Source organism: Sciurus carolinensis, chromosome 13, assembly GCF_902686445.1.
Source record: "Sciurus carolinensis chromosome 13, mSciCar1.2, whole genome shotgun sequence".
Classification (NCBI taxonomy): domain Eukaryota; kingdom Metazoa; phylum Chordata; class Mammalia; order Rodentia; family Sciuridae; genus Sciurus; species Sciurus carolinensis.
Genome location: NC_062225.1, coordinates 23,916,133 through 23,935,787, shown reverse-complemented (window position 1 = coordinate 23,935,787; position 19,655 = coordinate 23,916,133). Strand labels below are relative to the sequence as shown.

The following is a 19,655-nucleotide window of genomic DNA, read 5'->3' as shown; positions in this document are numbered from 1 at the left end:
CCAGTCTTTGTAGACTAGTTTAGGCAGAAAAATGTCATCTCCTTTTGAACCTTGTCTTATTTCATTAGTTCTATAACAAAATACATGAGACTACTGGGTATTTATTTATTTATTTATTTATTTATTTATTTATTTATTTTGCGGTACTAGGGATTGAACCCAGGGCCTTGTGCTTGCAAGGCAAGCACTCTACCAACTGAGCTATATCCCCAGCCCACTACTGGGTATTTATAAACAACAAAAACTAATTTTTTGCAGTGCTGGCAGCTGGGATATTCAAGTTCTAGATACCAGTGGGTTCAGTTGTCTGGAGAGGCCTATTCTCTGCTCCCAAGATTGCATCTTGATGCTATATTATCTGGAAGGAAAGAATTCTGTTCTCATCTTGCAGAATGCAGAGGGGAAAATGAGACAAATTTCCAAGTCCTTTTCTAAGGTCACCTAATTCCATTTGTGTTGGTCAGCTTTTTATCACTACGACCAAAATGCCTGAAAATTACAATATAGAGGAGGAGAGGTTTATTTTGGCTCCAGGTTTCAAAGATTTCAGTCCATGAGAATAGCCAGCTCCATTGCTTTGGGCCTCAGGTGAGGTAGAACATCATGGCGAAAGCATATGGCAGAGGAAAACGACTCAGTTCATGACAGCTAGAAAGCAGAGAAGTGGGAAAGGAACAGGATAAGATATAGTCCCCAAGAGCATACCTCCAGTGACCTTTGTCCAACCATTCCCTACCAGCCTACAGTTTCCACCTCCTCCCTGTAGTCCATTCAAATGATTAATCTATCAAATGAATTAATTCAATGATGGTCCAATAACTTTCTCAAAACCACACCTTTGGACACTGCTGTGTAGCAGACCAAGTCTTCAATAAATGAGCTTTTGGGGGATATTCCATGTCTAAACCATAATACTATTCATGAAGGTTTTTTGGGGGGTTAGAGAGTAGTACTTGGATTGAACTAGGGCCTCACTCATGCTAAGCACTCACTCTACCACTAGGCTGCAACCCCAGCTCTTGGTCATCTTTTAAAGGCCACACCTCCCAATGCTGTTGCATGAAAAAAGTAATTTTTTAAAAGTTTCAACATGAATTTTTCAGGGACAGAAATATTCAAATCATTGTGGATCCTCTTGTTGATGAGGTTGACTCTAGGATAGTAATTGAATGGGGTTGGAGCTGGTTACATGGTTGCTGATGGGTTCACAGATAACAGGCCTGCATCCTGGTCCCTGGGTGGCCCAGTCCTTGGGTCCTTAGTCCATAGTATTTCCATAGATGGTAAGCCTCTTACCACTTGGTGCCAATGGGTGTGACTTCCTCTAAGTCACTGAGAAGGCTCCCATTGGGTTACTGGGCCAGCAGTACTAGCCCCTGACGGTGAGAAAGCCTGAAACTGAGTCATAGGGCTGCTTTAGGGTTCATTATGAAGATCAATGTCTGTAGGACTACTTCTCAGGGTATAGCTGGGCATGTTTCCCTCTGGTTCTCTTTGCTGTCAGGACTACTCAGACAGTAACTGAGAGGGCATGAAGTCAGTGTCAGGGTCTTTTCAGGATCTTCTGTGGTGCTGTGGTGAATGAACTTGCCCCACCATCCCAGACTTGGACATTTTTCCCTGGGTCTCTCTGTGGGCAAGACTACTCCACATAAAAGCTGAGAGGGGCTAGAGGTGAATCTCAGGACCATTTCTATGTTCATGTCCAAGACCAAGTTCATCAGCCACATTACCCAACGCACAAGTAGGCTTGACTCCTTCAGGTTCCTTTGGTGGAAGAATTTGGTAGCAGAATCAACCAAGACCAAATGTGACTCTGGCCATATCTAAGGAGTGGGGAGAGGATCCAAAGTCAGAAATACAGTTGGCAAGTCTGCCACTTAGGCACAGTTCTGCCCTCTCAAAGTGCCTTGCTTATTATTGGACTCTCCCAGGATTTCACATTCTCCTACTTGAATCCCTGTATCCACAGAAGTACTTTTATTCATGGATGACTATTGTAGCTATGTGGGACTATAAATAGGGGACCGACCATCTATTCTACCTTTTTGGTGACACATTTTCCTTTGTGAGATATCTACTGTGTCTTTGACTATTTTCCATGATTTTAGCTTTATTTTTATTATAATTATTATTATTGCATTTAATGATTATGTTATAGATGCAAGTTCTCAAACATGATTTTTGGGATATTTTCTGTAAAGTCTGTGTTGGGATGCATATTATTTGTCTACTTTATTTATTTATTATTCATTCATTTTTGACATTAGACCATTACAGTTATACATAGTATTTGGGCTCATTGTGAGAAAATTATACATGTTTGGAATTTGATTTACTTCATTTCAGATCCAGTTCCTCCATTTATTCACTTATTATGGTTAGAACACTTATGAATCTATGCTCTTAACAAATTTTCAAGTGTATGATACAGTGTTGTTAACTATAGGCACATTTTTTTTATAACCCCCACCTTTTTTTGAAGTGGGAGATCTAGTGAGTTAAATCTTTAATGAAACTTTCCCTTCCCAACCTTCTCCCTCCTTTTCTATCCCCTTAAATTATTCTTTTTGGTTCTTATTTCCTTATGTTCTGGCCGACCTTTCTCTGACCAGCAGGACCTGGAGTGAGTTCCCTATGGAGTCCATCAACTCCTCTCTGTAATTAGCACAGTGAAGCCACTGTGAAGTGATGCAAGAAGGTTTTCCTTCCCCAGAGCCACACTTGGTAGTCTAGCACACCCCTTGTCTGTTGCTCCAGGGAGCCAGATACCAGGAAACCATTATATTAATACAGCAACAACAGCTCTTATTTTCTCAATCCCACAAAAAACACATGTGACCTGACATGATCTTAAGATATAAACAAGCACTCAATATACTTAAGACTCTGAGGTACTGAATTTTCTCACTTATCTGGAATTTTGGCCCAAACCAAATCACTAATCTATTCAGCAAAAGCTAGCTTGTCTGTTGTCTGATCTGAAAGTTCACCGAAAGCAGTAGCATATGATGTTATCTAGGGACCTCTCTTTACCACTTTGTAGGTTGTCTTTTCACTTTTATTTTATTTGAACAAATTGTGTTTTCCTCCCACAATTGCTATTTTACCTTTTTGCCAGACATTGTACTAATTTTGCTTTCCCAAAATATATTTTACCTTGTTGCTCATCTTTCTTTGGGAAAATTGTTCTTGTTCTATGGACAGTTTGTGAAGATTCAGAAAGAGTTTTGTATTCTATTTCTCACAACTTGACTTTTGATCATTTCCCAAATGTCCCATCTAGATACACAAGTTACAGACAAGTTTGACTATATACAATTTGGCTTTTCAAAGTCAAACTCTAACTCTACCATTTAATTCTAATTTAGTAATCTGTTCTTTTTTATGTATTTCGTCAAGTGTACCAGATAAAGTTTAAATTTTTTCCTTCCCCTTCTAAGTGACAGTTTGCTAATTTTAAGATCAATCTGCAAGAAATCTAAGAGAACATTTTGAGATTAGTGAAATCCCTTAGATAATTTTATCGTATTATACTATGCAATTATTAGAAGTGTGAACTTACAAAATATTTTTACCAAAATAATATTACTTTTAAAACTGATTGGATCTCATCAGACATATGTATTCAATGAGTGTATGAGGGGTTATTGATAATTGGTAGGTAAAATAAGTTTATGATTTATTTATGATTTTCTTTTTCCCCTTGCCTTTTGTCTTGTAACTGTATACCTCCTTTTAATTGTTTTAAAATGAAGACATTTTCTTCACAAACTGCAATGAGTTCATAGTTTCCTTACTGAACAAATCTTTTGCAGTTGCAAATTGGATCTTGTATCACCTTGGACTCTGTGAGTTCCTACCATGATTAGACAGGGCGGGGTAGAGATGCTGGGGAGAACCAAGCCCTCTGGAGATGGCTTGGTGCTGATCAGGGGCTATACTAGATTTAACCTTCCTCCCAAGAGGTTGTCACCTTGCCAGCCTCTCTAGAACTTTGAAGTCTCCATGTGACAGGTGTTGATCAAAGAAGCATTTGATTTTATGTTAAGTGCAACAAGCACCTTTATTTCCTTGCTGATAATGAGGCCACATTGCAGAACTCCAGGCTTGGAAACTTTCGTGATGGCTTAGGTCACTTAGCGACTGAACACCTACTCTCCAGAGACAAGTCCAGAAAGGGACTTGCCCATGTAACACATTGGTTCCACTTGGCCAAAATTGCATGACTTACCCCTTTTTATGGATGTCAGAAGAAAGAAGGTTTTCGCTGATGACTCTAAAGGGAGTCTTTTTGTGTTTACGTATGATCAGTTTGTATACACATCAGCATGGTACAGCAGGCTGGGAGCCTCCTGTCCCTTCTCATATGTACTTTTCCTTCTCTCTTTCTATCAAGTAGCTATTTGGAAATTTGGATGTACAGACCAATCCCAGTTGCCTATAATGTTAAATCTTGAATAACTTATGGAAATTTGGATGTACAGACCAATCCCAGTTGCCTATAATGTTAAATCTTGAATAACTTATGTCTCTTGTTACTAGAGAAAGCATTGCTGAACCAGTACTGCTACATAATGTGTGTACATGTACATGTGTGTGTTCTTGCATTTCTTGTTTTGGGGTTACAAAAGTGGTCTGTATGAATTTGAAAACTTTATAAAATATAAAGAAGAAATAAACCCTCTCACAACCTTCCTCTCTGTAGCAGCCTTGGTTAAATTAGGAAGTGTTTACTCTCATATTTTCTATGAACTTTACATAGCTGAAATCTGGATATGCATGAATTCTCGTTTTTTTAAAAACTCACATTTCCTCATACTATTAACATTTTTCATATATTTAAAAAGTGAATCCAGGAAGACAGTTGTGTTTCTGAGGCTATATTGTATCACAAAGTTTCCAGAGATCTATTGTATACATTTGTTCACTTTTATTTTTTCAATAAGTGCCATGCAACAGGCTTGTAGTCAAGCCTATAAATTTCCTTTAAATGAAACAATCAAGTATTTGCCTATAAATAAATTTGCAATGCCAACTCACTAACTTGTCACTAAATGGCAGCCCCATTTCTCCTAATGTTTTATCCTAGGTATAGAACAGTATTTCTTAACCTTCCTTGGGTCACCAACCCTCTGAGAATTCAGTGAAGGCTGTGAACCTTCTTTTGCATAGAAATGCATACTCACATAAAAAACTAATTGTAATGATAAACAATTATGATATGCCAGGCACTCTGCCAACTGCTTTACATGTGTTATTTTGTTTAATCATTGCTGTGCTATAAGGAAGGTTCAGTTTTTGAGATAAAGATATTGAAGTGTAAAGATGTTAGGTAATTTGTGCAAGCCTAGAGAACTAGGAAGTGGAGAACTAGGGCTCAAATTTTGATTTTTCTGACCTGAAAGGCTATCCCCTTAAAATCTTTATGCTTGTAATTTTAGGGAACTCATCAATTCCTAAAGCCTGTGTATTGATACTCAAGTTAAGGACCTATAGCAATCCAGAGATTTTCATTGGCAATGACACGTATATGTGTTTAATGAACCTTGCTATTTGTGTGACTTATTTAATCAAAACATAGTGTTTGTTAAGTATGTACTGTTTGTTAGATTTTGTGATAATCTTTATTCCTAAAAAGTTTACTATCTATAGGTGAAGGTAAGAAATACATACGTGAAGCAGTGATAAAAAAATACAATATGAAGTCACATATATAGTAATCAGATATTTCCATAAGCTACATGTAAAAATTAATGTTTTTATTTTGTCATACCTGGTGCTGTTGTCATTCTTTATCCTCTGATTTTTTAAAAATTTTTTTGGTTGTAGATGGACACAATATCTTTGTTTTTTATTTATTTATTTTTGTGTGGTGTTGAGGATCCAACCCAGCACCTCACATGTGCTAGGCAAGCACTCTGCCACTGAGCCACAATCCCAGCCCTAATCCTCTGATTTTTAAAAGGGCAAATCATATCCTTTGGGAACCTGAGAAACTCAGGGTGTCATAAAAATGAGGTCTGTAAGGTGACTCAGAACTAAATATGTATCACATTCAGTTTCCTGAGTGATTTCATCAGCTTCATCAATTTGCTCCAGGAAGCATGCCCAATAAGCAGGTTCAAGGATGTGTAGCCAGCTCTGAAGCATTCAAACTGTGTATCACAGTGTAACCGTGTTGAGTTGAACATATATAGGACAAAGGACATCTTGATGGTTGCTACATTTTGACTTAAGTAAGTTCCTACTGACAGAGAGGACTTCAAATGATGTAACCTAGACTTGAGCAATGCTGGATCGATAGTGATAATCTGTCAACCTTGGAAGAACCCATCAAACCCAGGAAGGTTATTTAAGCTGACCAAGTAACAAGGCTGTCAAAAAGAATGGCTAAGAATGATTTTAACAGGCACATAGTATGAGACAATTATACATTTGAGTAGAGCAGCTCCTATAGAAGAGGTTATCACAGGTGTTGATTATCGTTGATGTGAAGGATAGATCATATCAAGCTTTCTATTAACATGGCCTTCATCAGTTATTTGTACAGTTTCGGAATTTTAGTCTTTTAAAACTTTTACCATTTGGGCTATATCATGGTAGACTTGGTTATAAATAGCATTTGAATTTTCTTCCCAAAGCACTTAGAAACTTTAGTACTGCTAATCATGTAAATAGTTTATCTCCTTATATTTAGGAGTCATTTTTATTTGACATGTCTACAATAAGAATATTTTGTATAGAGTTGTATATTTGTGCTATATGTATATTAGTTTAATATGTTACTTTACTTTCATTTCACATAGTGTTTCTCTAATCCCTACAATCTAAGTTGTTAGAATTATTTCTTAAAGTGGGAAAAGATTTTATGAAAACCTGTATGTCTAAGAAGTTCCCAGATAGAAAATATTTTAAAGAGCTGAAATTTCCATCTTGTTCACAGATTATCATTTAAATTCATCCAGCTGTTGAAAGTAATTTTAGAGACATACATATAAATATCTTGATATGTTTTATTTAATTTTAAAAGAAGAATATGAGACCGATTCTATAGTTTCTTAAATTCAGTCCCTGAGGAATATATATATTTGAAAGGAAACCCCTTGTTTTGGTATTTGCTTTGAACAGAGCTTGAATTTTTTTGAAGTAAATATCAAGTTGATATTAAATATCTATCACACTTTGACTTCACAGAGAGAATTGAAGACATAGTAACTGTCTAACTTGGAATTTGTTCCGTGTGTGTGTGCGCGCGCGCGCGCACGCACACGTGTACAGGGAACTTAAGACCTTTTGATTTCATAATAAGCAGGGCTCAGGGACAATAAAACTTGACATTCTTAACTGTTACTAGTATTTGTCCCTATAGCCCTGTGTGGTTATCTTCTTGTTAATGACAAGGAAGCCAGAGTCATAAAATTGAGCCTGTACCCAAGGCGCTACTGTAAATTGCAAATAGCATTTGTGCGGTCTTTTCGACCTGCAGTGAAAGTGGGGTAGAAGAAAGAGAAGAATTTTGAGAGTACAATGAAAATAGAAGTCAAGAATAAATAATACACTAGAAAAAGATATTTCCCTAAATTTTGCAGTGAGATTTTTTCAGATGGGTATTTTCATATCTGAAAATACTGTAGCCCAAAAGCCAAGCGCCCGATCGGGACAGCCTTTACTGCTGGGGTGTGTGTGTGTGTGTGTTGTGTGTGGGTTGGCACTCATGAGATAATACAAATAATCAGTGAGGGAATAATTAATGGTGTGGCAGGGAATATTTTTTGATAAATGCTTGGGGAATGAGGTGACAAGCGTGAAATTAGAAAATTCCTTCAGCGATCTAAAATATAAATAGCTTTCGGAACTGAAAAGAGTTTCACAGCTGAAGATTTTATTGTGTTGAGAGGAAAAACTTTTTTCTCTCCCCCACTCCCTCCTCCTTTGCAAGTTGTTTGTCCATTCACAAAACAAATACGCTGAAGCCCAGCGCGGCTCATGGGAATAAATTTCAGGTCGAATTAGTACAGTTTCCTTGCTGTCAGGATGCTGGAATTAATGGTGTTTTGATGACACGAATTTTGAAGGGCAAACAAAGAAGCTGAAGGGAGAGAGACATGACTCCTTAGAAGCTTGGTCCTCCTCTCCCCCAGCTTCTCTTGTCTTCCCTGTCATCCGTCTGCCAATCTCCCTGTCCATGGTTAGTTAAAGGCGCTTTTTATCCTCTTTTCTTTCCCACAGAGTTTGCCAGATCCGGCCCGGTGCCTGGGTTCCAGGAGGACACGCTGCAGTTGGCCTTCATCGACTTGAGACAAGTAAGTCTTTGTGTTTTTGTTTTTTGTTTTTCTTTTAAGATGTGTGACTGAAGACCATCAGGTCTTAAGGAAAAGGGGAGGGGAGGGGGATTGGCGTTGGCGATTCACACTGGAGACCTAAGGGTTTTTTCCCTGTGTTTGAGGCCACCTCTTTTATTTAGCTATCTGGGATCCTTAGCTATGGTGGAGTTAAAGGTTTTGTGGGTAGAAGGGAAGGCAGGGGGGTGGGAGGAGAGATCCAGAGAGTAGAGGGACTCAAGTGACCCTCAAGTGATGCGACCCATTGTGTTGTAGTTGGCTTCTGCAGACACAGCAGAAAGATAACTCGTCAAACCAATGCTAAGCAGGTGCACTGATGCAGAGAATGCCAGCTTGGCGAACTTTCGTTTGTGGATAATGTGGACGCAGTATTTAAGAAAAATGAAATATTTTACATTCTGGATTGTTGGTTTGGTTTGTTGACTTTTTCCTGTGGCCTTAAGTCTTCCCGTTGCTTGCTTTGTAGAATGTGGTTAGTCATGAGTGACTAAGTGGTCATTTTTGAAGATGATAAGCAAAGGCCCTGACCAGGCATGCTAACCTGACGGGCAGCCCTCTTAAAGTAATGTGATGAAAGCTGGTACTTAGGCATACCTGAGTTTCCGCAAGTTCTTTAGGTAGAGAGATGTGTTCTATAGTTCTATAGGACTGTTTCTTGCAGATTGAAATGGGAGGGTTGGTAGGCCTTGGTGGTTTGGATATAGTGGAGCAGGATGGGCGGGGGCCCAAAGAGGGAGAGAGTTAACTGGGCTCTGTCATCTCTTCACTCTGAAGATGGATGGGGTTGGATAGAATGTGTGAATGAGGTAAGAATCAATGACTGATGTTTCTCTCCTATTAAAACAATCTTTTTTTTTTTTGTCTGTTTTAAAAAGGGGGTTGGCTTTGTTTCTCCTGCCATAATGATGCAGTGCCTCTTATTTTCGGAGCTGACATAGTTTGCATTCTGAAAACTTTTAGATGCCCAGGGTATTTCTTAAAGCTGTAGGACCCCTTGTATCGGTAGTCTCCTTACCACTGGGGCGCGATTCATGCTGGAACGGCTTTTAACCCATAATGGATGGCCCGAGCTACCCTTGAATCCTTGTGGATGGGTGGTGTAATCTGTCATCTGATGACAATTCTGGAAAGCCCTGTTAAGTAGAAAACAAAATTCTGTGTCTTCAGACCCGCCAAAGTTTGAGGATTCAGGCTGTGTCCCAGAAACGTGTGTCAACTTAATATTTGGGGGCCAGCGTGGAAGTTCTCTAATACACAGAGACTTTCCCAGCAGGGTCACAAATGGAATTATCTCATCCCACTTTTAAGACCTTACACCTGTGCCTTCAGTAACTCAACGGAGATGCTCAGGTTTTAACCCTTTCACTGATGAAAAATTGAAAGAGATTTTGCTTTAGGTTTTATCTGTTGGATTCCGTGCCCACCCCCCTCCATTTCTTCCCAGAAACTTCTAAGAAAATTGATGTTTCTTGGAAAGCAGAAATTTGAGTTTTGTTGGAGAGACATATCCAAGAAGAAATTTTTTTTTCCTATTTCATTATTCATGAGAAGGAAGTGTGGTCATTCCCCCTAGTTTGTGGTTTTGGTCCCTATGGAAAGCAACTAGTGTTCACAGAAAATGTTAACTAAGGGCGTTAGTTAGAAAGCACAGCCAAAATAAGGTGGATCTGAGCCGGCAATGAATACTCCAGTACTTGTGAGCTCTCAGTGAGCAACAGTGTTGTCCATGCTTAAGTTCCTACTTTCTGTTACATTTCTGTTCCCAGAGTTTCATTGATGGTGTTTTAGTGGTAAAAACCCAAACTCCAAAATATTACCAACAATGAAAGACTATGCCTCTTCCTACTGAATCTGTCTCCTAAATTCTACTTTTATCTGTCTCTATTAAAGCAGCCGGAAGGGTTAATTTTCCAACCTAGATATGTGAAAAACTTCCTTAACTTTTGGACTATGTTAGCAGGCCTCAGGTAGGTTGAATCACTGTGGACGAAGCGATCCTTTCCCTTCATATGCTTCAGTTTATCCCAGTCATTCTCAAAACTTAAAGTGGACATCCTTTTAAAGGAGACTTCTGTACTATAGAGGTGTTCAAACTACATATAGAAAGTCTGGGAGTAAGTTTCCAAAAGAGATATCTTGACATCAAATGAGGCACAATTTGTCCTTTTCTATGTACTCCTCAGAATCCTAAAATAGAATTTTTGAAATGTGAGGTGGAGACTGACATTAAAAATCATATAGTATAACCTTTGGCTTTATGCTTAAATCCCTGCGTAGCACTCGACTGTACTTCAGTGTCCTCCTGGAGGACAGCTCAGTGCCCCAGAGCAGCAAGCTCACCTGAGGGCAAGGTGATTATTAGGAAGGTATTTCTTAAGTTGACTAATATCTGCTTCACTTAACATTGACCCTTCGTCTCTATATTTTGTTTAATGCATTTCTAATGTAGGGAATAGGCTTTCTAGCCCTGGTTTACTGAGCATCCTGTTTGCTAGTAATTGAACCTTTTTTACATGTAGAATTATTGTCTAGTCCTCATATGGTTGATTTCATGGACCTAAATTGAATACTCTCATTGCTCATGTTTTTCTTTCAAAAGTATTCTTAGCAATACAAATTGTATCAATCTAGAGTGACTTCACTAATATGTAGCTTATAAACTGATGTGTTTTGTTCTTTATAAGTCACAGATAAAAATGTTAAATGGGAATAGCAGAAGTTAAAGGAAAAAAGTTAAAGTTTAAGGCAGGATTTAGGGTTCATACCCATACGAACGAGCTCTGTCCCCAGTGCAATACAGTAAGAATATTCTTTTACTGTTGTTGAGTATATTTCCCTCACTGGTTGATAATAATTATTCTGATCATGCTTTCATATTCTCTTTGCCTTAGAGTTTCAGACACTGTTAATTGAACGATAATTTAAAAAAATATTCAAAACATAGAATGTTGGTGAAATTACCTCTGTATAGACTAGAATAGCAGAATGTCATTTAAAAGCTGTAAAATTTCATTAGAAAGCAAATTAGATGGAGGTGGCAAAACTGTTCATCCCTTTTCTCTTATTTTCAGGAAAAGGGTGAAATGACATTTTGAATATACAAGCTTTCATGATATTTTACATTTGTATAGCACTTCAGAGTTAAAATACTTTACCATACATATCTCATTTGTCAGATTTCTGGGTTTCAAAAACCTGTTATTAATAGTAATGTGAATTAGACAGTACAAATCAAAAGCTTCTTTTTTTTTAATTCTCTAGTATTGGGGATTGAACCCAGGGCCTTGCATATTCTTGACAGGCATTCTACTATTAAAACAGGTATACAGCCCCAAAAGCTCCTTCTTAAATATGTTGTATTTTCTTTGTCTATAAATTTATAAAAGTAGGATAGCAGTTCAACATATAAACATCAATTATATGTGTATATTTCTATAAAAATCCAAATTTGGTTTAATGCTAAAGCTTGAGAAGGATCCGGGCATGGTGGTGCACACCTGTAATCCCAGAGATTCTGGAGGCTGAGGCAGGAGGATTACAATTTAACCTCAGCAACTTAGCAAGGCCTGTCTCAAAATAAAAAATAAACAGGGCTGTGAATGTAGTTTAGTGGTGAAGTACCCCTGAATTCAATCCCCAGTACCGCCAAAAAAAAAAAAAAAGCTTGAGAAAGACAAATCAAGGCCTCAATTGTGTTGAAGTGGTGTGTATACTCCAAGTACTAATAACTGGAATAATCACTGCCTTTTTTGGTTCATACAGGGCCAATAGTAGATTCTTAGTAGATACATTATTCTTTAACAATACAGTGGTTAAACATTAAGTAGGTGATGCTGATCAACACCAGAATTTGATTTTCATTTCAATTTCATCCAACTCTGAGTGCCTCCTATGTACAAAGCATAGCATAAGTGCTGTGGAAATACACAGAAGAATATAATTTCTTCCCATGGGGAGCATATAAGGAACACTGTGATGAGTATTACATTAGAGAGATGTAGCCATTGTGTATATTTCAGTAGCTTTTCCTGCATAGTAAATCACCCTACAGCATATTGCCTTTAAAATAAGAACCATTTATTAAACTAAAGTTTGTACAGATTCATAATTTAGGATGGATTCAACAGGGCTCACTCATACTTTGAGGTCAGCTGCTAAATTGGTAAAGGACTAGCCAGCTTTTCTCTGCTCATGTGATATCTCATCCATCAGCAACCTACCAAAGCATTATTCATATGCTTCTTGGAAGGGTTCTGTGAGATCAAGAGAAGTATGCACACTCTTTGAGGTCTGTACTTGGAACTAGCAAGTCATCATTTCCACCACATTCTCTTGCCTAGAACTAGCCATGAGGTCAACCCAATTCAAGAAGTGAGGAAATAATCTCCAACTTATACCCAGGCTGGGACATAAGACTTGTATATAGACAATGCAAATTAAGAGTAAGATTATATTTGTAAGTGCAAAAAGAGGCCATGAAGCAAAGAAACCTTCATTATAAAGACCTTTGTTTAAAATATTTCATGGAAAAGGTAGAGAGTTAAACTGAAGGTAAGTTAGATATTAATAAGATCAGGAAGTGTAGCAGATTTATGTTTTGTTTAAAAACATGGGCAAATGGGTGTTGATTTAAGTAGAATCTAGACTGTCTTTTTTCCTTTAGGTATTAGAATTTCAGTAAACCCCATTTCCTAATTTCTCATCTGTAGTCCTTATTTTCTGGTGTTCAGTTTTCTCATGGACTTCCTTTTTTACATCCTATTTATCCCTCTCCTAATTAAATGCTGTTTATTGTGGGGTACCCTGAGACATTTCACTTTTCTGTTTTTCATATTCATTGTGAATGCACCTTAATTACCCCCAATAATAATTTGATTTATTTATTTAAATTATGGTGGTTCACCTTACATGTTTGATAAGCAGGAAAAGGTCTGAGAGTATTCTTTTCCTTAGTAATATCACATCATCTTTTATTCCTTAGCCCCAGTTATCACTTACTTCCGATATACATAAGTTTTCTAAAGCTGAATGAACTAGGTTGTGACATTGCATCAGATCTCCTGAATGGAGCTCGCGTGTTGGCAACAACTCCTGTACAATAAGCCATCCCAAGATATCTAGGACTTTTTTTAGATTGAGTTGTTGATATTCCCTCTTGGCCAGTTATTCCCCAATTTGCAACCTACAGTCTAAAGTAAACACAGTGCATTTCCATTGCAGATGCTTAACCTGCTTTAAAAACAACTATAAGACATAAGAGAAATAATTGTATATTTCTTTTGGGATGTTGAACAAATGCTGATGCCATTCCCATTACAGGTGTAGACATAAAACTAATAACTTCAGTCAGTCAACACCAGTTAGGGAAACCTGTGAATGACCCCAAAAACTAACTAATCAAACTTTCCCCTTCTATTTCCCATCCTATCTTGATCCCGTTTAATATGATTTTGATTTTCATATCAAATTACCTACATATAATGAACATTATGTTGTTCCTAAGAGGAACATTCCCCCTTTACCAGATTGCTGTGACTCATATGGAAAAATTGTAATCTTGCTTAATAATTATTTGCATGTTAGCTTTAGTAGAAAATCATTTATATCAAAAGCTGATTTTGTCTGATACAGCATATGTCAAAATACCATATAATCCATAGAGTTTCTTTTTTAACATTTCACTTTAACCATTCTAAACTATCCCCTAACTAGGAGACGTCATAGCAAGTAGGGGTAGAAGTGGGACACGCCCACATCTCAAAAGGCCTGAGCTTTCAGTCTTCTTTCTTCACAACTATTAAGCTATTAAGAGGAAGACATCTCCCACGTGTGCTTCTTAATATTGGTCCTGAACCTGCTGGAATAGAGCTTGGGTTTTCAGAAGATGGTCTATGGTCTTCCCAAGTACTTATAGAGCAGTTTCCAAGAAGGAAAATTTTTATGAGAGAGGAATGCTTGCTGGATGAAAATAGTGTGTTGTTTGAAAACCCTCTACCAGGGAAGTGTATGGTCCACTGATGTTATCAGTAGAAATATTCTCCAAGTGCTCATTTAAAATATTCTGTTGACCTGTCAGATTGTGTGTGATCTTGAATAGTGGCCTATAAAACTGGAAGTCATCTGCACCAAAGTCAAAAACAAATAGCTTGATAACTCATGGAAGTGGATGATGTCATTACCATGACTGGTGTGGATCATAGGGTTGAAAGGAATGAATGGTTTAAACCATGAGGTACATTATCTTGGAAAAAATTATCTATATGCCAATGTAGTAACATGTAAATGTGGGGAGGGCAGATCAGAAATGAAATCCACCTTCATTATGTCCAAAAGGAATTTGGTGGTTAGAGGAGGACATAATATATTAGACAATCCACATATTCTCTGTGCTGATGTGGAGCCACCTGGAGTTCCTATAGGCCATATTTCATGTCTTGGCACAGGCACAGAAAGCACCTGTAGGGTTCCCTAGTCCAGAAGCATTTAGTCATTCATTCAACACTGTGTCTAAAGCTGTTGGAGGCAGTGGGCACAGAATAGTGAAGAAAACATTGTAGAGCTTACATGATTAGATAATTCCTCATGTTTGTAATGCTGGCCTTTTCAACAATCTTTTCTCCCCATAGTCATTCTTTAGGTAGCCCTGGCACTTTATAGGGATGTCACTTTACAGATTTGGATTTTTTGTATTGATGCTCTATTGTTCCATTGTAGGGATTGTTCCAGTCTTCTGGCAAGATCCCCGGGGCAAGGCCAAGTCTTCTGTACGCTGATACCGAGGCTTTTAGAAAAGGACTTTTAGCTATGGTTGACAGCCTGGCATAAATAATATGGTTAACTTAAAAAGGTGGTTCTTTTTTATTTGGTAGTAGATTTTTCTGGTTGTTTTGATAAGATTAGTTTGCCAGAATTGTTTTGACAGACACTTGTAATCTTCAAGGTAATAACTCCCAACATCAAAGGAAGCTCTGACAGGAAATAACTCCTGTTCCTAAGAAGGGGAGAGCTAACATCTTCTGCACCTGGTACTGTGAAAAATATAGATAGAAACATTTTTGAGAGTAGACCTCACTGAGCTACATCTTTGACTTCATATAAGATAAGAATGAATCAGTTAATGCAAAGATAGGGCACAGGTGGGCAGCATTCAGCTCCTGGGATACTACAGCAGCCTCTTCGTTAACCAGGTTTATATCAACCTTACTTGGGACATTAGTAACTGGTGTCATCATTGAAAATTGAAGAAATTGCCAGTAATGTATAATAAATTTGGGAATTTGCTGAATGTCTTGGATAATTGGAGGAAATTCTACTCTAGAACTACCGAGACTCACCTCATACCAGTTTCTAAACTGGGGAGGAGATGAATAACCTTAGAAATTCTCCCTCAGGGCCTTTTTGATTTAACACAGATTCCACTTTTCAAAGACCAGGATCTCATGAAATAATGTACAAACACAGCATAATTCTTTGGTACAGAAAAATCATGTAAGATTTCACTTAAGTTCCTGGAAAGACCCAGACATTTAATGGACCAAATGGCAGCCCAGCATATTTGGAAGGTTCTTTCCTGTTCACTAATTCTCACTATGGAAGAAATCATTTTAGCCCCTCAGAGATCTAATTTTTCTAAAGTCCTCATGGAATTGTTTCAGGAGGTTGGGAATCAGTGGAAAGGGAATGACTATTAGGAGTAGATGATAACCATGAGGAGATAATGGGTAGTCTTATTAGAGTTGAACTCCTTTTTAATTTATCTTTTGATAGAGATGGAATCTTTGAAAGGAAGGTGGAAGGCCTGATGAACTCTACTGTGTATTTTTCCAGGGTCTTTGGTTTTCCTCAGGGGGAAGCATGCCCATTTAGCCCCAATGTAGGCCCCAAACACTTGGTTCTTTGCATAGTTGTACTCGGTAAAGAGGTAGCTTATGGACCTCTCCAAATGGCAGATATGTGAAAACAAGCCGTGGATGAAGGTCCTTCAGTTAGGAGTGGTCACTGACAACTCTTTTGGTAGCAAGAGACAAAACATCAGGCTTTTGATATATTTTCCCATAAAAAATTCACTGAGTTTGGCTTTCTGACTCATGGGCTCCCAAGTTACCACTATCCATTGTCACTGTCAATCCATATTGTCATAGTCTTGGGTTAGATGGAAAGTCTAACCCAAAGCTTGGTTGTCCAGAACTTTCTATTTCAGCCTGGTGATAGAATTCTACCACTTAGAAGTTAAATTTCCAGTAGGTGGTAAAAGGGCCTTTTCTAGAAGTGTGAGTCTACTCTGCAACCAGCCTCCTTTTCCCTTTGCTCTAGTAGAAGGATGACTGTAATGCTTAATGTGGGTATGGTGTCAACATCATGCTGGATAGCTTCATATCAAGTCTTTCAGTTCAGAGGCCAGGATTCCATTCCCTTTCAACTCTTGAGTGAAGAGCAGACAAACCTAACAAAGTAAGCCACCTGGAAGCATCCACCAAAGTCCACAGTGTCATTGGTCCTCGCATTCTTTATCATAAGAGACCTGGGTAGCCTATGAGACAGCCTGCTGCCCCAGGTAGCACAAAGCACTGCATCCCTCTGCTTCTCCCAGCTATCCAAGCCTGAGAAGCTCTGGAGGTCCCCCCTTAACTCCAGCACCAAACATGAGTATGCATACCCACACACCTGGAACTTGGGTGTGTCTGAGACAGTCACATCTTTAGGAGCAAGGACAGGGGAATCAGCACCATTGAATTTCCCTGGGAGTAGAAGTGGTACCATGGAGTGTTATGTTAGTGCTAACTGAGTGAAATCTGCTAGGTTCTGAACACTAATCTCATCTCCAGTACCTACACTGCCTAATGTCCTACTAGAAGACAGTCATGGGCCACAGGAAGGGCAGTAGAGCCAGACCTTGGAGCTGATTTGTCACTACCAAATCCTACTGATAGCCGCTGGAGGGCAGCAGAGAGTGACAACAAAGGTCCAGATTTAGGGAATTGGGGCATATTTCAGTTTGCCAAGAAAGAAGCCCCCTTAGCTGTAAGAGAATTATCTACCTGGGAGCCACAGTCCCAAGCATAGACCCCTAGGGAACAAGGACTAAAAGAGTTTTCAGAACCCTAACATAAAGGTTAAAATACTTCCTTATAGGCAAGTTCAGGAACCAGGAATGGGTAGGGATTGAGGTAGGACTGACAGAAAGGAGAACCAAACAACATCAGTGAAGGTGACAGTCTGAAGCGTCAAGTGCTAAGGGAGCAAGCAAAGATGAAACCGAAAATAAAATGAAAGAAAGCACCAGGATAGGAGGCAAGCCAGAGCAAGTGAGTTGAGGAAGCAAAGGTACAGCCAGGAGACACTGACTCTCTGAGTCAGTGGTACCTAGAAAGGAACCTTTTGCAAGATGTTTATCAGCAAGGAGGGATCTCAGAGGAAGCAGTTTCTCACACAAGCAAATGGCCACATGTATGGGATTCCCAGCTCATATATTCACTCCTTCTTGATTAGCTGAGATCATTTTCTTGGTCTGTGACTTTAAGGGTAAAATAACTCATTGAGGATGTGTAGAGAGGGAGAGATGATGTGACATTCTAAGATGTGATTAAGGAGTTCTTATTCATGAAATGAAGCCCTTCTGGAGAGCATTTGTGTGAAAGGACAGCTCACTTTCCTGGAATAGCTTCTGATGTTCCCTTTTTGCATTTTATACTATAACACTTGTAAAGAATATCAAGTAGAAGACAGAAACTGGCTCTGGTGACTAGTTATGTAGGCAAGATCTCAAGCAGTCCAGAGACTTAGGATTCATATCCTGTAGGTTAGCAGAAAGCATTGTGTAGAATCTCCTCTAAATGCTGACCACAGTTTTCCAGACCCCTTAGGTATAGAGAAAGGAAAGTCTCGATTGGCCTGCTAAACTTTTAGTATCTTTTCACAACTTTGCATGCACGAGCAAAATGGAGTTCCTGTATCTACAAATTCCAGGACCCCATACTGTTTGGCAGGGCAACACAGTGGTTGAGAAGTTTGAAATTAGGCAGACTTAGTTTATTTCTTTGACATTTGGCAAATTATTTGAGCTCAGATGTAGTTTCTTAGGATATAAAATGAAGATCTTCAAAAACTTAAAAGTCTAATAATTTGGGTGTAAACTTTAAGTAAGACAGCATAATCACACTGCCTGAGTACTTGGTAAACATATAATCAATGATGGCGCCCACTATTAGTACTTTGACAATTGCTGTTTCTATATTATGGAGGATAATATAGAAACTGGGGATAGTATTCAACTCAGGAGACCCAAAGTGATCTCCTAACTCTGCTGATTCATTACATGACTTGTGGTACTTGGACCTTTGGCTGCTGAGTCATGATGGGGTTCCTGCTCTTTCCCTGGGCGTAAGGAATAGAGAGTGATAACTATTAAAGGTTCTGAGCTCTTCTGAGCATGATTAAAAAGAAAATAAACCTTAAGTTAACCTTCCATGTTTAACCAAATTAGAAGTTATTTTTCCAGTATAAAGTATTTCTCTAGGGAAATATTATTATATGTATTAAATTTTTTTTTTTTTTTTTTTTTGCGGTACTGGGGATCGAACCCAAGGACTTGTGCTTGCAAGGAAAGCACTCTACCAACTGAGCTATCTCCCCAACCCTAAAAATAATTTTTAAAGATGGAAAACAAAGCCTAAATAAATATATTGTCTTGATACAGTAGCTGTACTTTTGTGGCCACTTTGTGGTCTATTTTAATGCTTATTTTTACCTACATTATTTTACAGTCAGCCTTTAAATTTAACATATCTTGAACATTTTTAGGCTGTTTTTTAAAAATTTTTTCAGGTGTAATTTATGTACAATGAAATATATGAATTTTAAGTGTACAGTCTGTAAGTTTTGTTAAGTGCACACACAGACGTAACCACCACCACAGAGAACATTTCTGTATTGCCGAGAAGCTCCCTTGTGCTTCTTGGAGTCAGTTTCATCCCCTTGTCCCTAAGCAGCCACTGATCCACTCTCCACCACTACACATTAGTTTGAACTTTTTAGAATATTAGGTGAAGTCTAGAGTTTATATTCTTTTGTGTACCCTTTGTATCTGCCTTCTTTTATTCAGCATATTTTGATATTTATCCTGAGCTTAATGTATCAATAGTTCATTTCTTTTAAATTGATTAATTTTGTTTTTTAATATGGATGCATCATTCTTTATCCATTCACCTGTTTATATTTATGAATATTTATTGAATAATACTAGGAGTGCAGTTGTTTGGTCTCTGGTAAAGGTATGTTTAACTTTGTTTTTTAAAATGTTAAACTTTTTTC

At 38.2% G+C, this 19,655-nt stretch overlaps 1 protein-coding gene across 4 annotated transcripts in view; it reads left to right on the top strand.

Moving 5' to 3' along the window:
* Exoc6b (exocyst complex component 6B) overlaps positions 1–19,655 on the top strand; it is a 579,628-nt gene that overhangs the window by 436,733 nt on the left and 123,240 nt on the right. For all 4 annotated transcript variants that reach the window (XM_047523340.1, XM_047523341.1, XM_047523339.1 and 1 more), the window contains one exon: positions 8,233–8,306. In XM_047523340.1, coding sequence (XP_047379296.1) covers positions 8,233–8,306 — 74 coding nt within the window. The remainder of the gene's footprint in view (positions 1–8,232; positions 8,307–19,655) is intronic.